The following is a 17,785-nucleotide window of genomic DNA, read 5'->3' as shown; positions in this document are numbered from 1 at the left end:
TTAAACAAAAACATACACTTGATAACTGCCACTAAGGCTTTAGGAAATATATGAATTTACACACTTCTTTGAACATTAACATCTATAATAAAATGCTAGCTAGACTTTATTTTTATTGCTTTGTTCCCTTTTATTTAAAATAAACTATTAGTAGTATGTCTGATTTTTCTAATTGTCTCAAAACTCTAAAATAAGATTAGTGTATAATAGCCTTCTTTCATTATTGATATAGGCTTAATTATTCAATTTCTTTGAAGGTATATTAAAATTATTTTCACATTTACCAGAACAAACTTGAATCGTTCCTTAGGTCCTCAGGAACGTATCTGTTAAACCCTCTCAGTGGTCATCTGTTCACATAAGAAGGGTATGTGGGAGTGAGCTTCACCATGAAACTGTATTATTATGCCATATAGCAATACACGTTGCAAGTCAGAGTGTGTTTATTTATAATCACCTCTTCAAAATATTTTTTCTTGTTTCTACACTGCATTCCCATTACAGAGCACTCTCTCCATATCGTTTTTGCACAGTACATTGCAACCACTACTCCAGTATAAGAAGATGCATTCAAAAATGAAGTATTGCACAATACGCAGTTTCCTTTGTTCAGAAGGATTGGACATTTCTTTATGATTAACAAAGTACGTGAGTAAATAGTGTTTTTATAAATACTAATTTATTTAATAAAAATACAAAAATATAAATATACATATATAAAAATATCAGGATGAATCAACACACAGACATTCTTTAACTCAATAAATATGGCAGTAATATTAATCTTTTTAAAGTATATTTTTGAGATTATGTTACAATGCAGATGCACACTGTCCAAGATAGTAGGAAAGGTAATGCAAAGCAATTTAAAAATATGGAGTTTCCATGTCATTATTAAAGGCACAAAAAGCCTTTTATTTTCTTTTCATTCCCAATAAAACCCTTTCATGGGAGGTTTCTAGGCAGAGAGGATGAGTTATAGATTTTTTTAAAATCTCAGTCATTCATATTCATTCACGTTGACTTATTGATTAAGCAAACCCTTACTAAGACAACACCTATTTTTTGTAAATTGTTTATTCCCAAGCAAGAGAGAGTAGGCCACTTTATCTAGGAACATAAACATGAATTCCACTAACACTGACCAGGTCACAGACTACTTTCTCAGTCTCGATCACTGTCCTCTCCACCATACATGTCTGCTAGTTTTTTAAACCGAGGTCCCCAGTCACTGAGGTAATCATAGTCTTGGTTGCCTTCTGTGGTAAGTGATTCCAGGGAGCTGAGTGAATTTGCTATGGAATCATTTCCTTCGTAGGCATATGTTGCTAGTGAATCATAAGGAGGGGCAGCTGGGTCTAAATCATTTTCCTTTAACCTTCTATGAATAAAATCTTGGACGTCGATGTTTTCCCAAAGAGGTGCAGTCCGCCTAATCTGAAAAATTGTTTCTGGGATAACATCTCTTCTGAACTTACTTTCCTCTCTTGCTTCTGGATTTCTCAGTGTGCCAATGTCAAAAGCCTGGGTGTCTTCTTCCCCACCTCCTTCATCATTGTAGGTCACAATATTGTCCCGAACATCATCCTTTGAGATGATCAAGGGCTCTTTCTTCCTCTGTCTCTTGAGAGCCGTAAACAAGACAACTAAAACTGAAAGGAAACAAAGGATGAATGAAGAAATGGGTAGTTAGAAAGTAAAAAAAAAGTGCCAAAATTTTATGTCATCTGTTGACCTGGAAAATTTTTAAGGCTGGAATGGGATTTTTAGTAGGAATATAGTGATAAAATCTATCTCCAAGTTGAAGTCAATAAAGAAAAGTATTAATGATTTTATAGCAGTCAGAAACTTATGCATTTTTTTAAACTATGGGAGAAATTATCATAATATTAAATATTTTAAACAGATTTACAATCAAGCTGAAGTTGAAAAGTAAACAATATCATAAAATATCATGGGTTTGACTTTAATTTTGTGAAGTACCACGTTTCTGGCAGTCACTAAAGGTCCTTTCATCAAATGCAGTTGAATTTCCTTAGCAAAAGTTATTCACACTCTTGAAAGTTAGTGATTTATGTATTCCTAAGTGTCTAATTCACTTCTGAATATGGGATCTACAGGTCCTTCTGAAAATAAGAACCTGAATACCTTAAGCTATCAATATTATTGACAGAACAACTTTTGCTTCGATGGCTGTGAGAATGAAATCCAGTCTTTTTTACTGAATGTTTCTTTTGAAAACACATGATCCCCTTAGTTTATGAAGTATTAGTTGAATAACTCTTTCTTCTGAAGAGGTAAGGAGGAAAGGAAACAAAAGGAACAAAAAGGAACCTCTACAAGAGAAGATAAAAAATTGAAGTTACGATTTATAAGTACATTCTGGTGTCTATATGCTATTGATTTCAGGAGCAATTCAATGCTTAAGTGCATTTGAAAATCTGACTCTCTCTCCACTAGCTGGAGAAAATGGGAGAGGCCAGAAAGACCATCTATCCATGAGACATAACAGTGGTTGTTGAACCATGAATTACAACAGTGCTGAAAGGTTTTGTTGAGCGTTAGGATTTAAGTTTTTACTCTGAATGACCTGAGTACTGGTGAATAAAAGATAAGATTGGACATGCTGCAGGTAGAGAGAGGGGAACTGAGATCTTCCACATGCCATGGTATAATGTGAATATAAATGGTGCTCTATTCTGTTTTATTTTGGTTTTCTTCTTTGTATCTATATAGAAGCCCTTCTTTTCAAGTTTTCATAATGATAGGCGAGAAACTACACACTTTAGTAAGTTTAAGACCTCCATACATGAGACAAGGGAGGATCATTGAAAGGTTATTATGAAGAAGTGTCTTTCACAACCTGGTACTTAATACGTATCACCTAGGTTGGGCATGTTGATACCAGCCTACTATTATAATACACTAGACCTTGCTGAAAATTAGATAAGATGCTGATTATCACACTAGCTGTAGGCTAAAAATTCTTTTTAGGTACTCTACAGCCACATGTTTCTTTGACTTAATATCTGTCTGTAGTGCTAAGTAGAGCAGGGCCCCCAACCCTGAGGCTGAGAGACATGAGGTGATCATACTTTTTTCTGCACAGCAATAACCACTGATCCTCTTCTGACTCTCACATGCTATTGCTGTGGCCTTAGGGCACATTTTGAATTTTGATAAGTTCAAAGTTTAGTACAGATTTGTTCAATCTCTACTAAAGCATTCCAGCCAATCAGAGCAATGTTTTCATTGGGCACCAGTTAAGGGCATGTGTTTCATTCTCCATGTTTTCACTCTCGATATTGGGGCTTTAGAGATGCAGAGCTTGTTGTCATGCTGTTAAGAAATATGCAAGGGGAAGAGCTAGGTCCGGCAGAATTGGAACTGTACTTTTGTCCTGGAAGTGGTGCCCTGCAAATTCTGCTGCTCAGACCATGCCTGGGCAACATCCTGGGGAATCCAAGGTGGCTAATGCTGCAACCAATCCAGCAGCCATGCCTGAACTGAAGCAGGATGGACGATCAGTTTGTCAGAGCTCAAGTATTCTCCCTTGCTTAAATCCAGTGCAGATATATTTCCTAGATATTGTCCTTCTTCTAAAACCTAGGGAAAATATTAAGGGGATCACAGAGGTTATCTTGGATCTAGTGCAAAAACTGAAAAGAAAAAAAACAGTTATCCCCTTATATAAACCTGTAACTTCTCACTGAACCATTGGTAAGGTGTGTTTGCTAGGATAGGTGGGAAAGGAGAGGTTTTCTGAAGTTTTACTGGAAATTAGAGAAGATGACACTTCTTTAGTAACTAAAATATGCAAGTTGCAATTTTTATGTTCTTAACACCAGATCATGAGCTATCATGTATTCTAGTTTCTTCATATGTCACCACATCTTTTTAATGCTTCTACCCTCTAAACATCCATCTAACTTTTGTGCTCACACTTATTTAATCATCTCTTCTCACTATCACTTGCAAGAAATTGAACATTTCTATCCTATGCTTTTGAGCTAAGTATTTTCTGAACAGAAAAAACCACAAACCTTTCATCATTAAAAAGCTAATATAATTCATAACATTTAATCATTTCAAAAGTTAGCACTCATCTTCAGATATATGACTTTGAAGTCCTGGACCTAAATGAAGATCTGGTTTTATGGTATGACCATTACTCAAAGGAGCATGGTAACTAAAACTGACCCTATACTTTCAAATGTATTTAATTTAAATAGCTGTTAATTTAAATTTTAACAATCTCATTCTTTTCACACAATCTTCTAAATAGTAACGATATTTTTCTGCAGTGACATGTGAATAAGGGTTTTAAGCATATCAGGGTTCTCAAAGTGTGAAATAAACATCTCATCACAGGCACCTACCTAGCAGGATGATGATGCAGAGGAGGATGGCAACGAGTGCCCCTGTGCTGAGGCCGGCAGGGAGGAGCAGAGCCTCGGCGCTGCAGGACTGCATGTTGCCGCGGCTGTCACAGGCGCACACCCGGATGGTCAGCGTGCCTGTGCTGCTCTGGATTGGGTAGTCGTTGTCAAATATTATGATGGGCAGAAGGTAGGTACTTGTCTTACTACGGCTGTATCCGTTTCTTCTAGTCAAAATTCCTGCTGTGTTATCTAGAATGGAAATGCAGGATCAATAAATGTTTCTGAATTAAGTTTTATGTGATGTTGGGGAGAGGGGTGATAGGGTCAGCAGTTACCTTTGTTATCTACAACAGAGAAGTTTGGATGAACAGCAAATTCTGGCACCAACTCAAAGAAAAATTTGTGTCCTCGAGGAGGCTGATCTTTGTCAATTGCACTCACAGTCTGTATGAGCTATAAAGAAAAGAGAATTTCATGCTATTTTAGAAATCTTGTGTTTCAATTCTCTGTTTTTCATGTCCAGTAAAATCCAATGAATCTTTGTCTGAAGACACAAACTGATGTTCTAAGCCAAATGTTTCCCACATAAACACAGTAGAGCTTAGAGTAAACAAATTGTTTTATCATTTAAACACGTAACAAAGGATGAAAAAAGGTCTAGTCTTCACTGCAAAACAGCCATGTGCTTTGATTTGTTCTCAGTATCTTGCAGTGATACAGAAACATTTGCCCTTCTGAATAAGCCATAAACCTCCTGTGGCCTCATGTAGCAATGACAGAGAGTACTGTGTAAACCAGTTGTTAAGTGGGTTTAATTCTCAATCCACCTCATCTGCTCCTGGCGATAAATTGGAGTACTGCACTGGCAGGATGCTCAATTCTCCTGAGGTAATAAAAACAGAAGCTTTACTCTCTCCTAAATTGAAACCTCTGGCTGTGGAGCTTAATAGCTGCCCTAACAAGGCCACTCAAGCCCAGCTGGGAAGGAATGATAATAGTGCCAGAATGGGGTCAGAGTGGAATGGACTGAAAAAGGAGAGGCTTCAGTAGTACCTCTGATTGCACAAGCTTTTCTGTTGCATCAAAACGTGCAAATGTGTGTACTCATGTTTATGTAGACACACATAAATGCTAAAAATTTGACTCTTTTTCCATCTGCTGCTGCACTGACAGAGAGAGGCTAAGGGAAACAGCTGCAGAACTGAGGAAGGAAAAGCTACTAGAGAACAGCTGTGTTTTATGAATTGACTTGCAATATTTAACACTAAACCACATTGTGTGAGAGTCACAGTAACTCCAGAAGACTGCATGAATGACTATTCTGTCCATTGCCCTTCCTGGTGGTTGTCATACCAGAGAGTAACCCACAGTCCACCTTGGCTTGCGAGGACAGGTTTGCATTCAATCACAAGATGTCAAAAGTTGGTGACAGAATAGGACTAAATCTCAACTGAAGATGCTATATGTCAGTAAAAGCGCATTTCTGTGGCACCTAAGCTTAAACGCAGAACAAGTTCAGCAGTCAGACACTTTCAAAGCCAAGAGGGAGCCAACGAGTGTCTTGAGTTTTCAGGTGTTCCAGTGTTCAGGGTGTCTTAAAATCTCACAGATATCAAAGCCACTTGTTATCAAAGACTTTGTGGCTTGTTTCTCTCTTATTTCCAGAGAAGGAGCAGCTTGACTTCAAGAAATGCAGTAACTGACAAGTAGCACTAACATGATCTTTAAGCTTTGCACTAATCAAATAAGGAATTCCTTTTCCTTATGTACTTTCTCTGAACATCAGCTTGAATGAGACTTGAGGATAGAGTTGAATTTTGGAGGATATTTAATATCTCACAGAATGGAACACCGTAGTAGGCAAACATAATTATAGGGTTACAAAATATACTAAAGTGTTTTTTTTGCTGTATTATTCAGAAACCTTCTACTGCTAGTGCTGTACTCCACCGTAACTATTTGACCAATTTTTTCTAGTTAACTTTGGGATACTTTAATTACAGTTAATAATATTGAATTGTAAGTTAAAAAAAACCAAAAAAACCAAAACAAACCATAACACAGAAACTGTTGAGAGGTCTGAGTTTAGCTCATTCAGTTTCTAGCAGCTCCTTCTAAAACAAGCACAAGGTATTTGTTACAATTTCTTTTTATTTTCGAGGCATATTGAGGAACTTGAAAGGTAATTTGTGAACATCAGTATTGCACAAAAGGATGTGACTATGCTGAAAACAGGATTATAAAGTTTTTTCCTAAGTATAATTAAAATAATAACTGCACATTAATATCACATTTAAAGCACTAAATGATCATCAGTCTTTTTTTTTTTTAATTTTTAGCTGTTTCACAAGATTAATCAAATCCCCGTTTATGGTGAAGTATCCTGTTTAGTGTGTTTCTAAATCTGTGCTTAAGTCAATAATTTTCCAATGTCCAATTGCTTTTGTCATTCCTGTAATCTACCTCTGAGAGTGTTAGTACAGAAAGTAAGACCAGGATGGGGTTTAATTTAGTTTTCCAGAGTATAAAAATATTGCTAAAAAACCCCACAAACAATATTCTGAGGGGGCTAAGATATCAAATTTAAATTAGAATTTTTCCTTTGACATTAACACAAGTTTGAAAATACAGAAGAAAAAGTAAAGGAAAAGTACCTGGGAGAAGAGAGAGCTAGAGTAAGTGACAATGTTTGTGCAGTTTACAGTTAGTTGATGAAAAACTCAAGGAGAAAATATCCTCATGTAATAACTACCAGAAACTGTAGTTGAGTATCTTGGGCCTTTTTGAGATGTAATCTGAAGGGTGTTTGTTTGATTTGAGTCCCTTCATGTGCAAATCACATGGAGAAGCACAAATGTACCAGGCATAGAGGAGCCTAATTACAATGAAAATTATTTTTGAGGATAAGGCTGAAGAAGAAGAAAAAACTCCAACCCTATTACCTGATCTAACTGTTGGCAGCATAAATTGAGAACCAGATGTTCGCCTACCAGAAAAAAAAAAAAAGGAGATTAAAAGAACAATGAGAAACCATGATTGTGGGTGAATTGTTCCAAATGACAAACAGGTGAAAGGAAATTAGAAATTTTATCTAATTAAAGATTTTTTTTTCAGTTAGACAACTGTAAATAAAAGTCAATGATGTCAATGATAATCACCACAGAAATGACAGCTATCTGGCTATTTTTAAGGATCACATTTATATGAAAAAAATAGTACCCCTTTGTGTACATTTTGTAATTTCATTTTGGAAATATATTCATCCATTTTGATGCACTTATGGACATTGAGTTACGATTACTCTTCACCAGAACTTCAAATAAAAGTCTCTGATGCTGTAAGATTTATGACAGAAGAGTTATTTCAAAAAAAAAAACAACTTTTATTCTAATATATTTCAAGCATATCAGGATTAGAGAAGATAAAATCATTCCTCTTCTTTTCTTACTTTAGTAGTTTCCCATGTGGATGAGCACAGTTTAGGAAGTATAGCATTATCTTCACTGTTTTGAGGGCTGCCTGTGCATGTGCATATGCACTTCTGTGTGTTTTAAAAAAAAAACAGTGTCATACTCTTGAGTGGATATTAATTGGTGAATTCAAGTTTTTAGGAGTCACTTTTCTTTGAAGGTAATGAAAATTTAAACATAAGCATTGCTATTATATTTTCTCTTTTACATTCAGGACAAGGTGTTTGTACCAGTTTGGCAATGTTAAATGAGTAGGAAATGGAGAATTATTCCCAAAGGAAATATTTCTTGAAGATCCTGGGACCATGATAATTACCAGTGCTCTGACAATGACTGGTGTCTTGGGAGAGATGTTCTTCAATACCTTTATCAGTGACATAGACAGGGAGACCAAATGCACTCTCAGCAAGTTTGCAGATGACACAAAGCTGGGCGGTGTGATTGACACAACAGAAAGAAGAGGTCCCATCCAGAGAAAGTTTTCCTGGGAAAGCTTGACACCAGGCCTATGAGAATCTCACCAAGTGCAAGGTGCTGCACCTAGGTCAGGGCAATCGCAGACATGAGTACAGACTGGGAGAGTAACCCACTGAGAGCAGCCTTGCAGAGAAGAACTTGGGGGCTCAGGTGGACAAGAAGCTGGCCATGAGTCAACAATGTGCACTCAGAGCTCAGAAGGCCAGCTGTATCCTGGGCTGCACCAAAAGAGGAGTGGACAGCAGGTCAAGGGAGATGATTCTACTGCTCTACTCTTCCCTTGTGAGATCCCACCTGGAGTACTGCAGTCAGGTCTGGCTTCCTCAGCACCACAAAGATGTGAGTCTATCGCAGCAAGTCCGGAGTAGAGAAATCACCTTTTGGTGATTAGGGGTCTGGACCACCTCTCCTATAAAGACAAGCTGAGAGAGTTGGGGTTGTTCAGCATGGAGAAGAGAATGCTCAAAAGAGATCTAATTGTCACCCTCCAGTGCTTTAAGAGAGCAAGAAAGATATACAAGAAAGGGAGATTGATGTCTTACACAGACAAGACAAGGGGAAATGGTTTTTAGTTACAAGAGGAGAGGTTTAGATTAGATGTTAGAGAAGAATTCTTCACTTAAAGGACAGTGAGGCACTTAAACAGGTTGCCCAGAGACACTGTGAATGGCGCATTCCTGAAAGTGCTACAAGCCAGGTTGGATGGAGCCCTGAGCAGTCCAACTAGTCTAGTGGGTCACATTCCTGGCCATGGCCAAAGGGGTTGGAACTAGATGATCTTTAAGGTCCTTTTCAATCCAAATCATTGTGTGATCCCATGACTCTATTTATTTCTTTCATGATAAAGACAGAGATTCTGTTAAAGGCTCTGGACCTATTTCCCACTGAAATAATATTTTCCAAGCATGGAAATGGTTTGATTGTAATCCTGTTTTGCGTTGTTTGGGTTTTTTCTTCTGGATGCTGTGATTTTAGGGCCAAGACTTACACCACAGTCAAAATTGTGATTGCAGTTTTTATTCAGGCTATTTTATAGTTATTCATATTCATGTCTGAAAAAGTGGTTGGGGGTAAATGGACTGCCTAGAAACAGATTCCTCAGATGTAACTCATACATCCTTAAGCAAAGACTGCCCTTCAATGTTCTTCAAGTTGTTTTAAAGACAGCAAGCAAGTAAAATCTAGGTGGGGGAATTCAGAAATAGGAATGGTCCCTGTGAACTTCAGAGCATGCTGTCAGTGTTCCTGAGGCTGCATTTGTATACACAGAGAGCTGCACAAGTAGAAGGCTTTGGTCACAGGTTCAGCCTTGGGAATGCCTTTAAAAGGAATATAGGGACCATTAAAGCAAATGTTAAGCTTTACCAGCACAGAGGTCAGCACCATGTGGATGCTTTTAAGATGGAATTTTCAGCGTGTGCTGGCTTGACATGCCATGCAAATAAACAGCAATCACACCTTGGCTCCAGGGTATACTCTTTTAAAGTACAGCCACATGGTTCAGACAGATTCTTGAAAAGTTCCTTGGAGAAAGATGAACAAGATGAAGTCCATGGGTAGATAGATACAAGGTGTTTTCAGGTAAAATATTTCTACTAATAAAACTAAATCTGAGACAACTAGAATGTCTGCAAAGAATTCTGCTGCTACTTCTTTTCAAAACAGTAACATATTGGTGGTTGCTATTTTATTTCTAATTTTTTTCCAAAATTCTTTCTTTCAAGTTTCACTATAAATGGTGAAAAATATTGTCACTTTCACAGGAATTTAAACATGGTCAGTGTTGTAGACTGCCTTTCTGAAGTTTTAATATAATGTGATTATCATATAGCATAAAAACTGTACTTCCAGACACAAGGACCACTGGAGACAGACACTGTTAAGGTAGAGATACAATGACAACTGCTGAATTTTGTTGTTTCTGTATGCCACAGAAGAGAGGAGTAGGCCTTCAATCCACTTGAATCATTTGGGCTTTCATTCTTGCTCTTAGTAAAACCTGGTTATTGTACAATAGAGAAATGTCTCAAACATCACTTAATCACTTTCAGCTGCTACTGAGATGAGACTTAAAAAACATCACTAAGCACTTGAGAAATGAATGTTTGGGAAATCTTTGTTTTTGTCTAACACTTTTTATAAGTAGTATAGGAGAGAACAGAACAAATTCTGTATCTCAGAGTACTGACTTTCTTGAAAGTATTGAACTTTTTTGGTACTGTAAGTATTTCTCTAGGAATCTGGAAAGTTCTCACCACTTTGTCTGCAATAAACTATGGGGAAAAAATACTGTGAGAGAAACTGTATTTTTGACAATCGTGAGAACATAATTTGCAAATATCATGGGGAAATGGTGGAAGAACAGCTTTGTTTCTCCTGTCCTTTCTTCTTCTTGCCCCTTTTCCTGCCTGTATGATCTGGTAGAGTCAGTCACTGACAAATCTTGAATGTATTACTAACAGCACAGAGCAAATATGTGGGATGATGATTATGTAAAAGACATAAAAGTGTGATGCAAAAGTATTATGTAAAAGCTGTCAGTGGATCTCCATCTTGTCATTATGTGGCTTGAGTGATCACACATTTACAAACACAATTCTAGGCTATCCACCTGTAACGTGCTAGCTGCAGTAAAGAGCCTCCATCGTGCATGGGCAAGTTTCCATAGACACCTGCCACTTGACAAAACTTCATGTTCAGTAAAGCAAAGCAGTTTGGTCTCCAAATCTTGGCTCTGTTCCACAAATGTGTTGGCAGTTTTAAAGCAGGACTGAATGCTTATCAAAAGTTGGAAAACTCTCACTTCAATTCTCACTTCAAAAGGTGGACTGTTAGCACGGATCTCTCACTAAAATAAACCAATAGGTGTCTACCTAGTGAAGTAGCTACAATGTATATAAAGTCATGACTAATAATTAGACATGTCCACTTGAGAAAAAGTGATTTTTCTCTGCTCTATTTAAAAAGCAAGGGAGGGTGTGGAGAGAAATGAAAATTAAAATCAGCTTGGTCTTTGAAGGAGGAAACAAGATTTCTACATTCTGACATCTGAGAGCCCCTGAATGGCAGGAAAGAATACAGCATCAGCAGGAAAAAAAGTGACCCAGGTTGTTTTCTTGAGAGGTATTGAAAGTAGCTAAATTTTTGCCAATAATAAACTATGCAATAAACTATGGAGTTAATTTTTTACCAACAAATTGTTCACTTAAATGAGTCTCCTTCTTAAGTAAATCTTCCTGGTTTCCATGGAGAGGACTCTTTCTCTAATCCATCTGAAAAAGACCCAATTAATTCCCGTGACAAGGGCATGAGAGAACTTGTACCAAAGCCTTCCCCACAACAGTCCCTGGGGCTCTAGGATTAGAGTTTTCTAAATTACACAAGAGGAAGACTGCTTCCTACTTTTCTTTAGCCTATGTCCTAGTCAATGGAACGAGATTCGCATGATGACAAATGGGTTTCAGCCTAATGAACCTTGTTTATTATTAACCTTTAGTGATAAGTTTTCTCCCCAGTCATACCATTGTTGTTTGGAGACAAAAAAGGAGGAGAGATTCTGTAGGATTTTCTTTCCTCTGACCCTCCTAAGGCTATCTGAAAAACACAGTGAATGAAGCCTCTAATATCTGGTGATGCTGAGAGTGAGTAATGTTGCTTGGTGGCAGAGAACAATATTTGATCATTCTGACTGCTTCCCGATGCACCTGAGACTTAGAGAGTAGTGTGACTAATAACCGGTCCAGGTTAAAAAAAGAAATAAATTAACTAAATATATTTATCTTCTTAGTCTGACTCTTTTACTATGGGTACCAGGTGTAGAAGCAGTGCTGTGATGTGTCAAGAAGCAATAATGGTTCTAATAAAAATGTTGCTTTAGGTGATCTCTAAAATAAATTGGAGTACTACTAAATGAACACATGATTCTATCTTATATTATACAGGGACTGCAAGACATGAACAATACAGTCTCTCTGCAGCTCAGAATCCTTGGCCAAAACATTGGCCAAAACAAATCCTTGGCCAATACATTCATTGCTATTTTTAAACACCAAAATAAAAGTTCTCTCATGTACTGAAGGTAGTCTGCTTTCTGAGATACTAAGTCACCTATGTGTAAATGTCCATATACTAACACAGGTGCCTCTCTTGAGGGTCCCAGCTGTTAACAAATAGAAAAACAGTATGGATCTCTCATTTTTCTGTAGCTACACTTGATGCACACTATCTTGCTAGTATCTTTGTCAGGTTTTCCAATGAGGAAAAATAATTGCTGAAATTACATTGGTAAACTGAATGTATGGGAGGTCTGAAAAATAGCATGCCTATCTAATGGGTCTCTGTCATCTCTGTTTTTAGGAAAGCAGGGAATTTACCAGAAAGGTAAATGAAATTTCATACATTAGTGATATTTCATCAAGTATGCTAGACTAGATGGAAATTGGGTTGAGGAAACTGACAGCCAGTATGCCCATATTGAACTTTTTCAAATACATGACAAAACTTGTGTTTGCTGGTTGACAAAATTGCACAATATTAATTTCAATTAGATCTTCATTTGTAAGATTTAGAACCTTTCTTTGTATTATGGAATTAAAATACATGACTCACTTTTTTACCAGTCATTGTAGTGAGATTTTAAGATTTATTTGCCTCAATTTCATCTTGTGGAATGAAATATTGTTACACAGACAGAATTTAAGTTCTATGGCAGCTGTTTGAAATTAATAAATAGAATTATCTGAATGTATTCAACCCAAAAAAACCAGCTTGTAAGTCATAAACTAAAGCTATATGGGCATAATAGCCAAAAGTTTAGAGAATTTTTGCACCTCCTATGAGGCTTGAATTGTATTCTTAAGTGACAATTTATGTCATTGGTTAGGTTGATATGATCATAAACCTCAGTTGTTGTGAAAAGTGCTCTTTTTCCATTTTTTTGATATTATAATTACTTCCACTGTTTTAATTTAATTCATTGTTGCCTTTGATATGTATATTAATCTATTTATATAATTTACATGAAAAACAGTAAAACTTTCTTGAAAAATAATTTTTAAAAATGTCAAATGTGTCTTTAAAGGCAAGTGATTTTAATCAAAGAATCCTCTATCATTCTTACCAATTTTGCCTGAATTCTTATTTTAAGTGTAATGAAAGAAAAATAAAGAGAATTGAATGCAGTCTCCCAAAAACCTATTGCAGCCTTTTTTTCTCTCTCTCTTTCTTTTTTTTTTAAATCTGTTAAACAATTCATAAAACATCACTTGAATTGCAACTGATGTATTTTTACAAGTTCTTGCTCTGCACAATGTTTTGCAGTACCTGAAATGCTAAACTAATCTCAGGTATCGTCTATGCTACTTTCAGTGCAGCCTCTGTGACTTAAAACACAGGGCAGCAACTCAGGTAAAACATTAGTATGGTTCCCGATGTGTATCCATATCATCCATCTTTGTAAAGTCTTTGAATGTTGTATAGTCACTGTGGTCTAAGGAAAAAGAAAATGTTATACATTCTGACCCTGTCTACATAGCCTCCATGAAGTCAGCCAGCTTTGCCTGGGTGATGACAGCCTAAAGCTAATGAGACATGAGGATAGACCTAAGGTGAATTTAGGGATTCATCCTGCCCTAAGTAGGAATCCGCTCAGGTTTGTGCTAGCAAAAATGTTGAGCTCAAGTTTTTCCTTCCAGTCAAAAATTAATCCCTCTAGAGAAGAGACTCTTGCATGGTCTCAGGTCCAATCTGGAGAGACAATCTCAAAGCACCCTATCTGCTACTAAATCCATTTCTTTGGTAAATACTTTCAGAGTTAAAAAAATCAGAATTCCATATGTCTTTCTTCACTGGATTTAAAACTGAAAGACTGAATGGCATTAGCATAAATAGATGATGTTGTAATGGCAGCACTGTTAAGACATTTCTCTAATATGCTGGCTCTGAGTTCTGTTGGTTTGTCTACTTAAACCCAAATAACCATTTTGTTTTATTTTCAAAATTTTTCTTGTCTTTTTAGGTTTTTACAGAATTTCTAGAATAGTTTAGAGAGGTATATACATGAACTTTGACCAGACTCCACTCAATACCAAATTGAATTTTAACTTACAATGGAAGCAGTTGCATTGCCCTTTATTTTTGAAAATGTTTGTTATTCATGCCTTGTTTACTGAGACATAATAAAGATTTTCCTTCTTTGTGTACTTGAAGGTGTGGCTACACAAACTAAGCTTCTGAGGAAAATCCAGAAAGAAATGGAATTATTGAACAATGTAAAGGATTTTGTAGCATTATGCACGACTATTTCTGAAAAATATTTTCTGATATTAGAAATTAAAAACAACCTTAAAGTATCATTTTGTATTATATCTTATGTTAATGTACTAAGACATTATCCTTCATCTATTATCTCCTCCTTTTTTGAATCAACTCGTATTTTCTGTAGAAGATAGGAAATGAAGAGGCTTGGTTAGTTTGCTGCTGTTCAAACTAAGATATCTTGAAGCCTTCTTTATGGCACTGCAGGGTAGTTTCCTTACAAGTTCTTTGGTAACATAAGTATTGGTTTACCTGTCCTGCTTTTGCATTTTCACAAACAAATGTTTCATAGTAGTTTGCAAACTCTGGTGCATGATCATTTATGTCTAATATCCGTATGAAGACAGGTATCTGGCTACTTTGTTTAGGATTATCTGAAAAAAGAAAATTATGTATATTACAATACAAAGATACATGTATGAAAATAATCCAGTACATTTTTTTCCAATAGATATTAGACATGTTTAATTTTCTTGATTATACTAAAACAATTATATTTCATTTTCTGCTGACATATATTGCATATACATAAAATCCCTATTAATAATTGAAATAAGTTTTTCCAATTATTTTAGATATATTTTTATATATTATATATTATATATATATATATGAAAATAATATAAAGTATGTCTAAATTGATTTGCATTAAAAATAGGTCCATGTGTTGTTTTTGAGTTATATTCTATATATCAGTACAGCAAATGATTCATTGCAAAATTTGGTTCATGATGTTGAACTGTTAAGAACATTTACTTTTTCAAATCAGCTAAGCAGTAAAATGGTGTCAATCAAAAACAAGGACACAAACACACACAAATGCACAAAAAACCCAAGACAAAGTTGTCCTTTCTCCCCACAGTGTAAAAAGCAAAACAATAAATGGAGATATGCAGGTTATGATCATCAATCACTCTTCACAAACCTCCAAACACAAGTTATTGCCAGAGAGGGTTCTCGCACTATACATGTTGAAAATGCAGAACATGTTAGACCAAACAATGAAAAGCATTTAAGAGGAAAAGATAAAAAATTTAAATCTTTCTGAAAATGGGCATATGATTCATCTCTCCATATTAGCCAACTCCCAAGTTGTTAACCACAATGGCTTCTGGAAATCTATAAGGAGAATGAAGGAAGGGAGAAAAATTTTTCACTGATATCAGTGTCTGTTTCCCCCTTTGAAGACTGTTGCCTGGAAAAGAGCTAGGCAAGAGACATGCATATCTAAAGCATCCAAGAGAATAGTAAAGAATCCAGGTGAAAGATTAAGGCCCAGGTTTTGCTTCAGACATGGAGGACAAAGAATTTCCTCTAGTCTTGGCTTCAAACAAAGCTATTTTCTGAGATAAGTTAAATCAGTTGAGGTAAAGCATAATTTGTTCCCATTTACAGAGGTTGTTCTGACATTGCATTTGTATGTCATGTACATATTTCCCCCCCCACCACCCCAAGGATTTTCCTGAAGTCTTAGCTTGGGATGGTGCCAGTACATCACACCTGCACCAAATTATTTGATGTGAATTCTCAGGAAACCAGTTAACTTGTCCAACATATACTGTACACAGTTTTGTATCTTTTAAAAAATGGACAAAAAATATCTTAAAATAATAAATTGAACTTTTAGATGTGCATCTAATGATATTTTGTCTATTGATAATATCTGGATAAGGGCAAAACTAATGAAACAAGATAAGTCATAGATACCGCAAAATTTAATTATTTTCTCAGTTCAAATATTCTGAAATAAATTTTATCTTCAACTTACTGATTTCAGTTGCTATGACAGTGATGTTGTGCCAGGGAGTTTCTTCTCGGTCAAGTGGCTTTGAGATGAATAAGGATCCATTTCCTGAATAGATGTTGAATATTCTGTCAAGGTCAGTGTGTCGATCTACAGAATATCTGTCAAGATACAGTACAATTGAGCATCACTATCTCCTGTGGCACTCTCCAGTTTAGTTCACAGCCACCTCTAAAACTTTTCTAATTTTAACTGTAGGTAATCAAGAATGTTTTCTTTACGATTAACCTATGCTTTCCAGTAGCTGCCTGTATGCTACAAATAAGGCAAATCAATTTAAGACTAGTGAGCAGGATGAAGAGCAAATTGTTATGTAGGCGGTTTGTAGACTGATATTTGAAACTACATTTTAGCTCACAAAGTGAATTCTGGAATAACAACTAAAAGTTAACATTCTTAGATAAAATTTTTTTCAAATTGATTTCATAATGAACTCTGTCACCAAAGGACACATATTGCAGATATAAGGAAGCATCAATCTATAAAAAAATATTTTTGAGGACTCCCAAGGACCACCAATCTCAACAGAAAGATCTTTCAATTAGTTGTTCTTTTATATGAAAGTTCTTTAAATCTTGTTTTATGATACTTGCTTTTGCTTTGTTCTTACCCAGCAAGGAAAAACTTGCTTTACAGCTGTTTTTTAATTAGCCTAGTAGTTGGCAGTCATTATCAGGTTAAAATGAGATTTTATATATATTTTACTCAAAAATATTTTATTCTCTTCCTCCTCTCACACCTCCTACCTCAAAGCATACTGCTGCAGGAAATAGAAGAGTTGTTTAGGAATGCAGAGATCAGTTTTCATAATTACTTGCATGGTAAATACACAAATTTAAGTGCCGTGTTTGTTACTGCAGATAATAACAGCAGATTGGTAACAATTAGAGCAATTTCACAGTGCTGAACTCTTACCTCTTATTGTTATGACTTTCTTGCAATCATTTCTTATTCAATATACTGTGATCATTAAATAGTTAAGCTACAGAACGTGGATGTTATGTACAGAGCGCTGACTACTATCAAGCACCAGGGAGCATAGAAATGTACCAGTTTGAGGGTTTTACGTGGTATAAAAGCATAATTTTATGAACAGTTTGGTGAAACTACTAGAAGATGCTGGCAATGAAATGTTGATGCCTCCTTTCTTTTTACCTGGTGTTTCTAGGCTGTTCTTCAAAAGCATGCCTGCACTGGTCATTGTACTAATTGTATTTGCCTTCCTAAGCTCCCCTATATCTTTCTCTGTTCAACGCTTTTCAACAGTCCCCATGTGATTAATTGCTCAAGCAGCCTCTTAATACCTTTCACTCTCACCACTCTCTGTGTGTGAGATT

The 17,785-nt window shown here is 36.0% G+C and overlaps 1 protein-coding gene across 1 annotated transcript in view; it reads right to left on the bottom strand.

Annotated features, from left to right (window-relative positions):
• Positions 1–425: 425 nt before the first annotated feature.
• CDH9 (cadherin 9) overlaps positions 426–17,785 on the bottom strand; it is a 99,115-nt gene continuing 81,755 nt past the window's right edge. Inside the window, exons 8-12 of the mRNA XM_085052101.1 lie at positions 16,413–16,549; positions 14,897–15,018; positions 4,718–4,835; positions 4,380–4,631; positions 426–1,652 (exon numbers count right to left, since the gene is read on the bottom strand). Coding sequence (XP_084908227.1) covers positions 1,165–1,652; positions 4,380–4,631; positions 4,718–4,835; positions 14,897–15,018; positions 16,413–16,549 — 1,117 coding nt within the window. The 3' untranslated portion in view covers positions 426–1,164. The remainder of the gene's footprint in view (positions 1,653–4,379; positions 4,632–4,717; positions 4,836–14,896; positions 15,019–16,412; positions 16,550–17,785) is intronic.

Source organism: Lichenostomus cassidix, chromosome 2 (assembly GCF_008360975.1).
Source record: "Lichenostomus cassidix isolate B80296 chromosome 2, HeHo_3.0, whole genome shotgun sequence".
In the NCBI taxonomy this organism is placed as follows: domain Eukaryota; kingdom Metazoa; phylum Chordata; class Aves; order Passeriformes; family Meliphagidae; genus Lichenostomus; species Lichenostomus cassidix.
The sequence above is the reverse complement of the archived record's forward strand: the minus strand, read 5'-3'. Positions and strand labels throughout refer to the sequence as shown.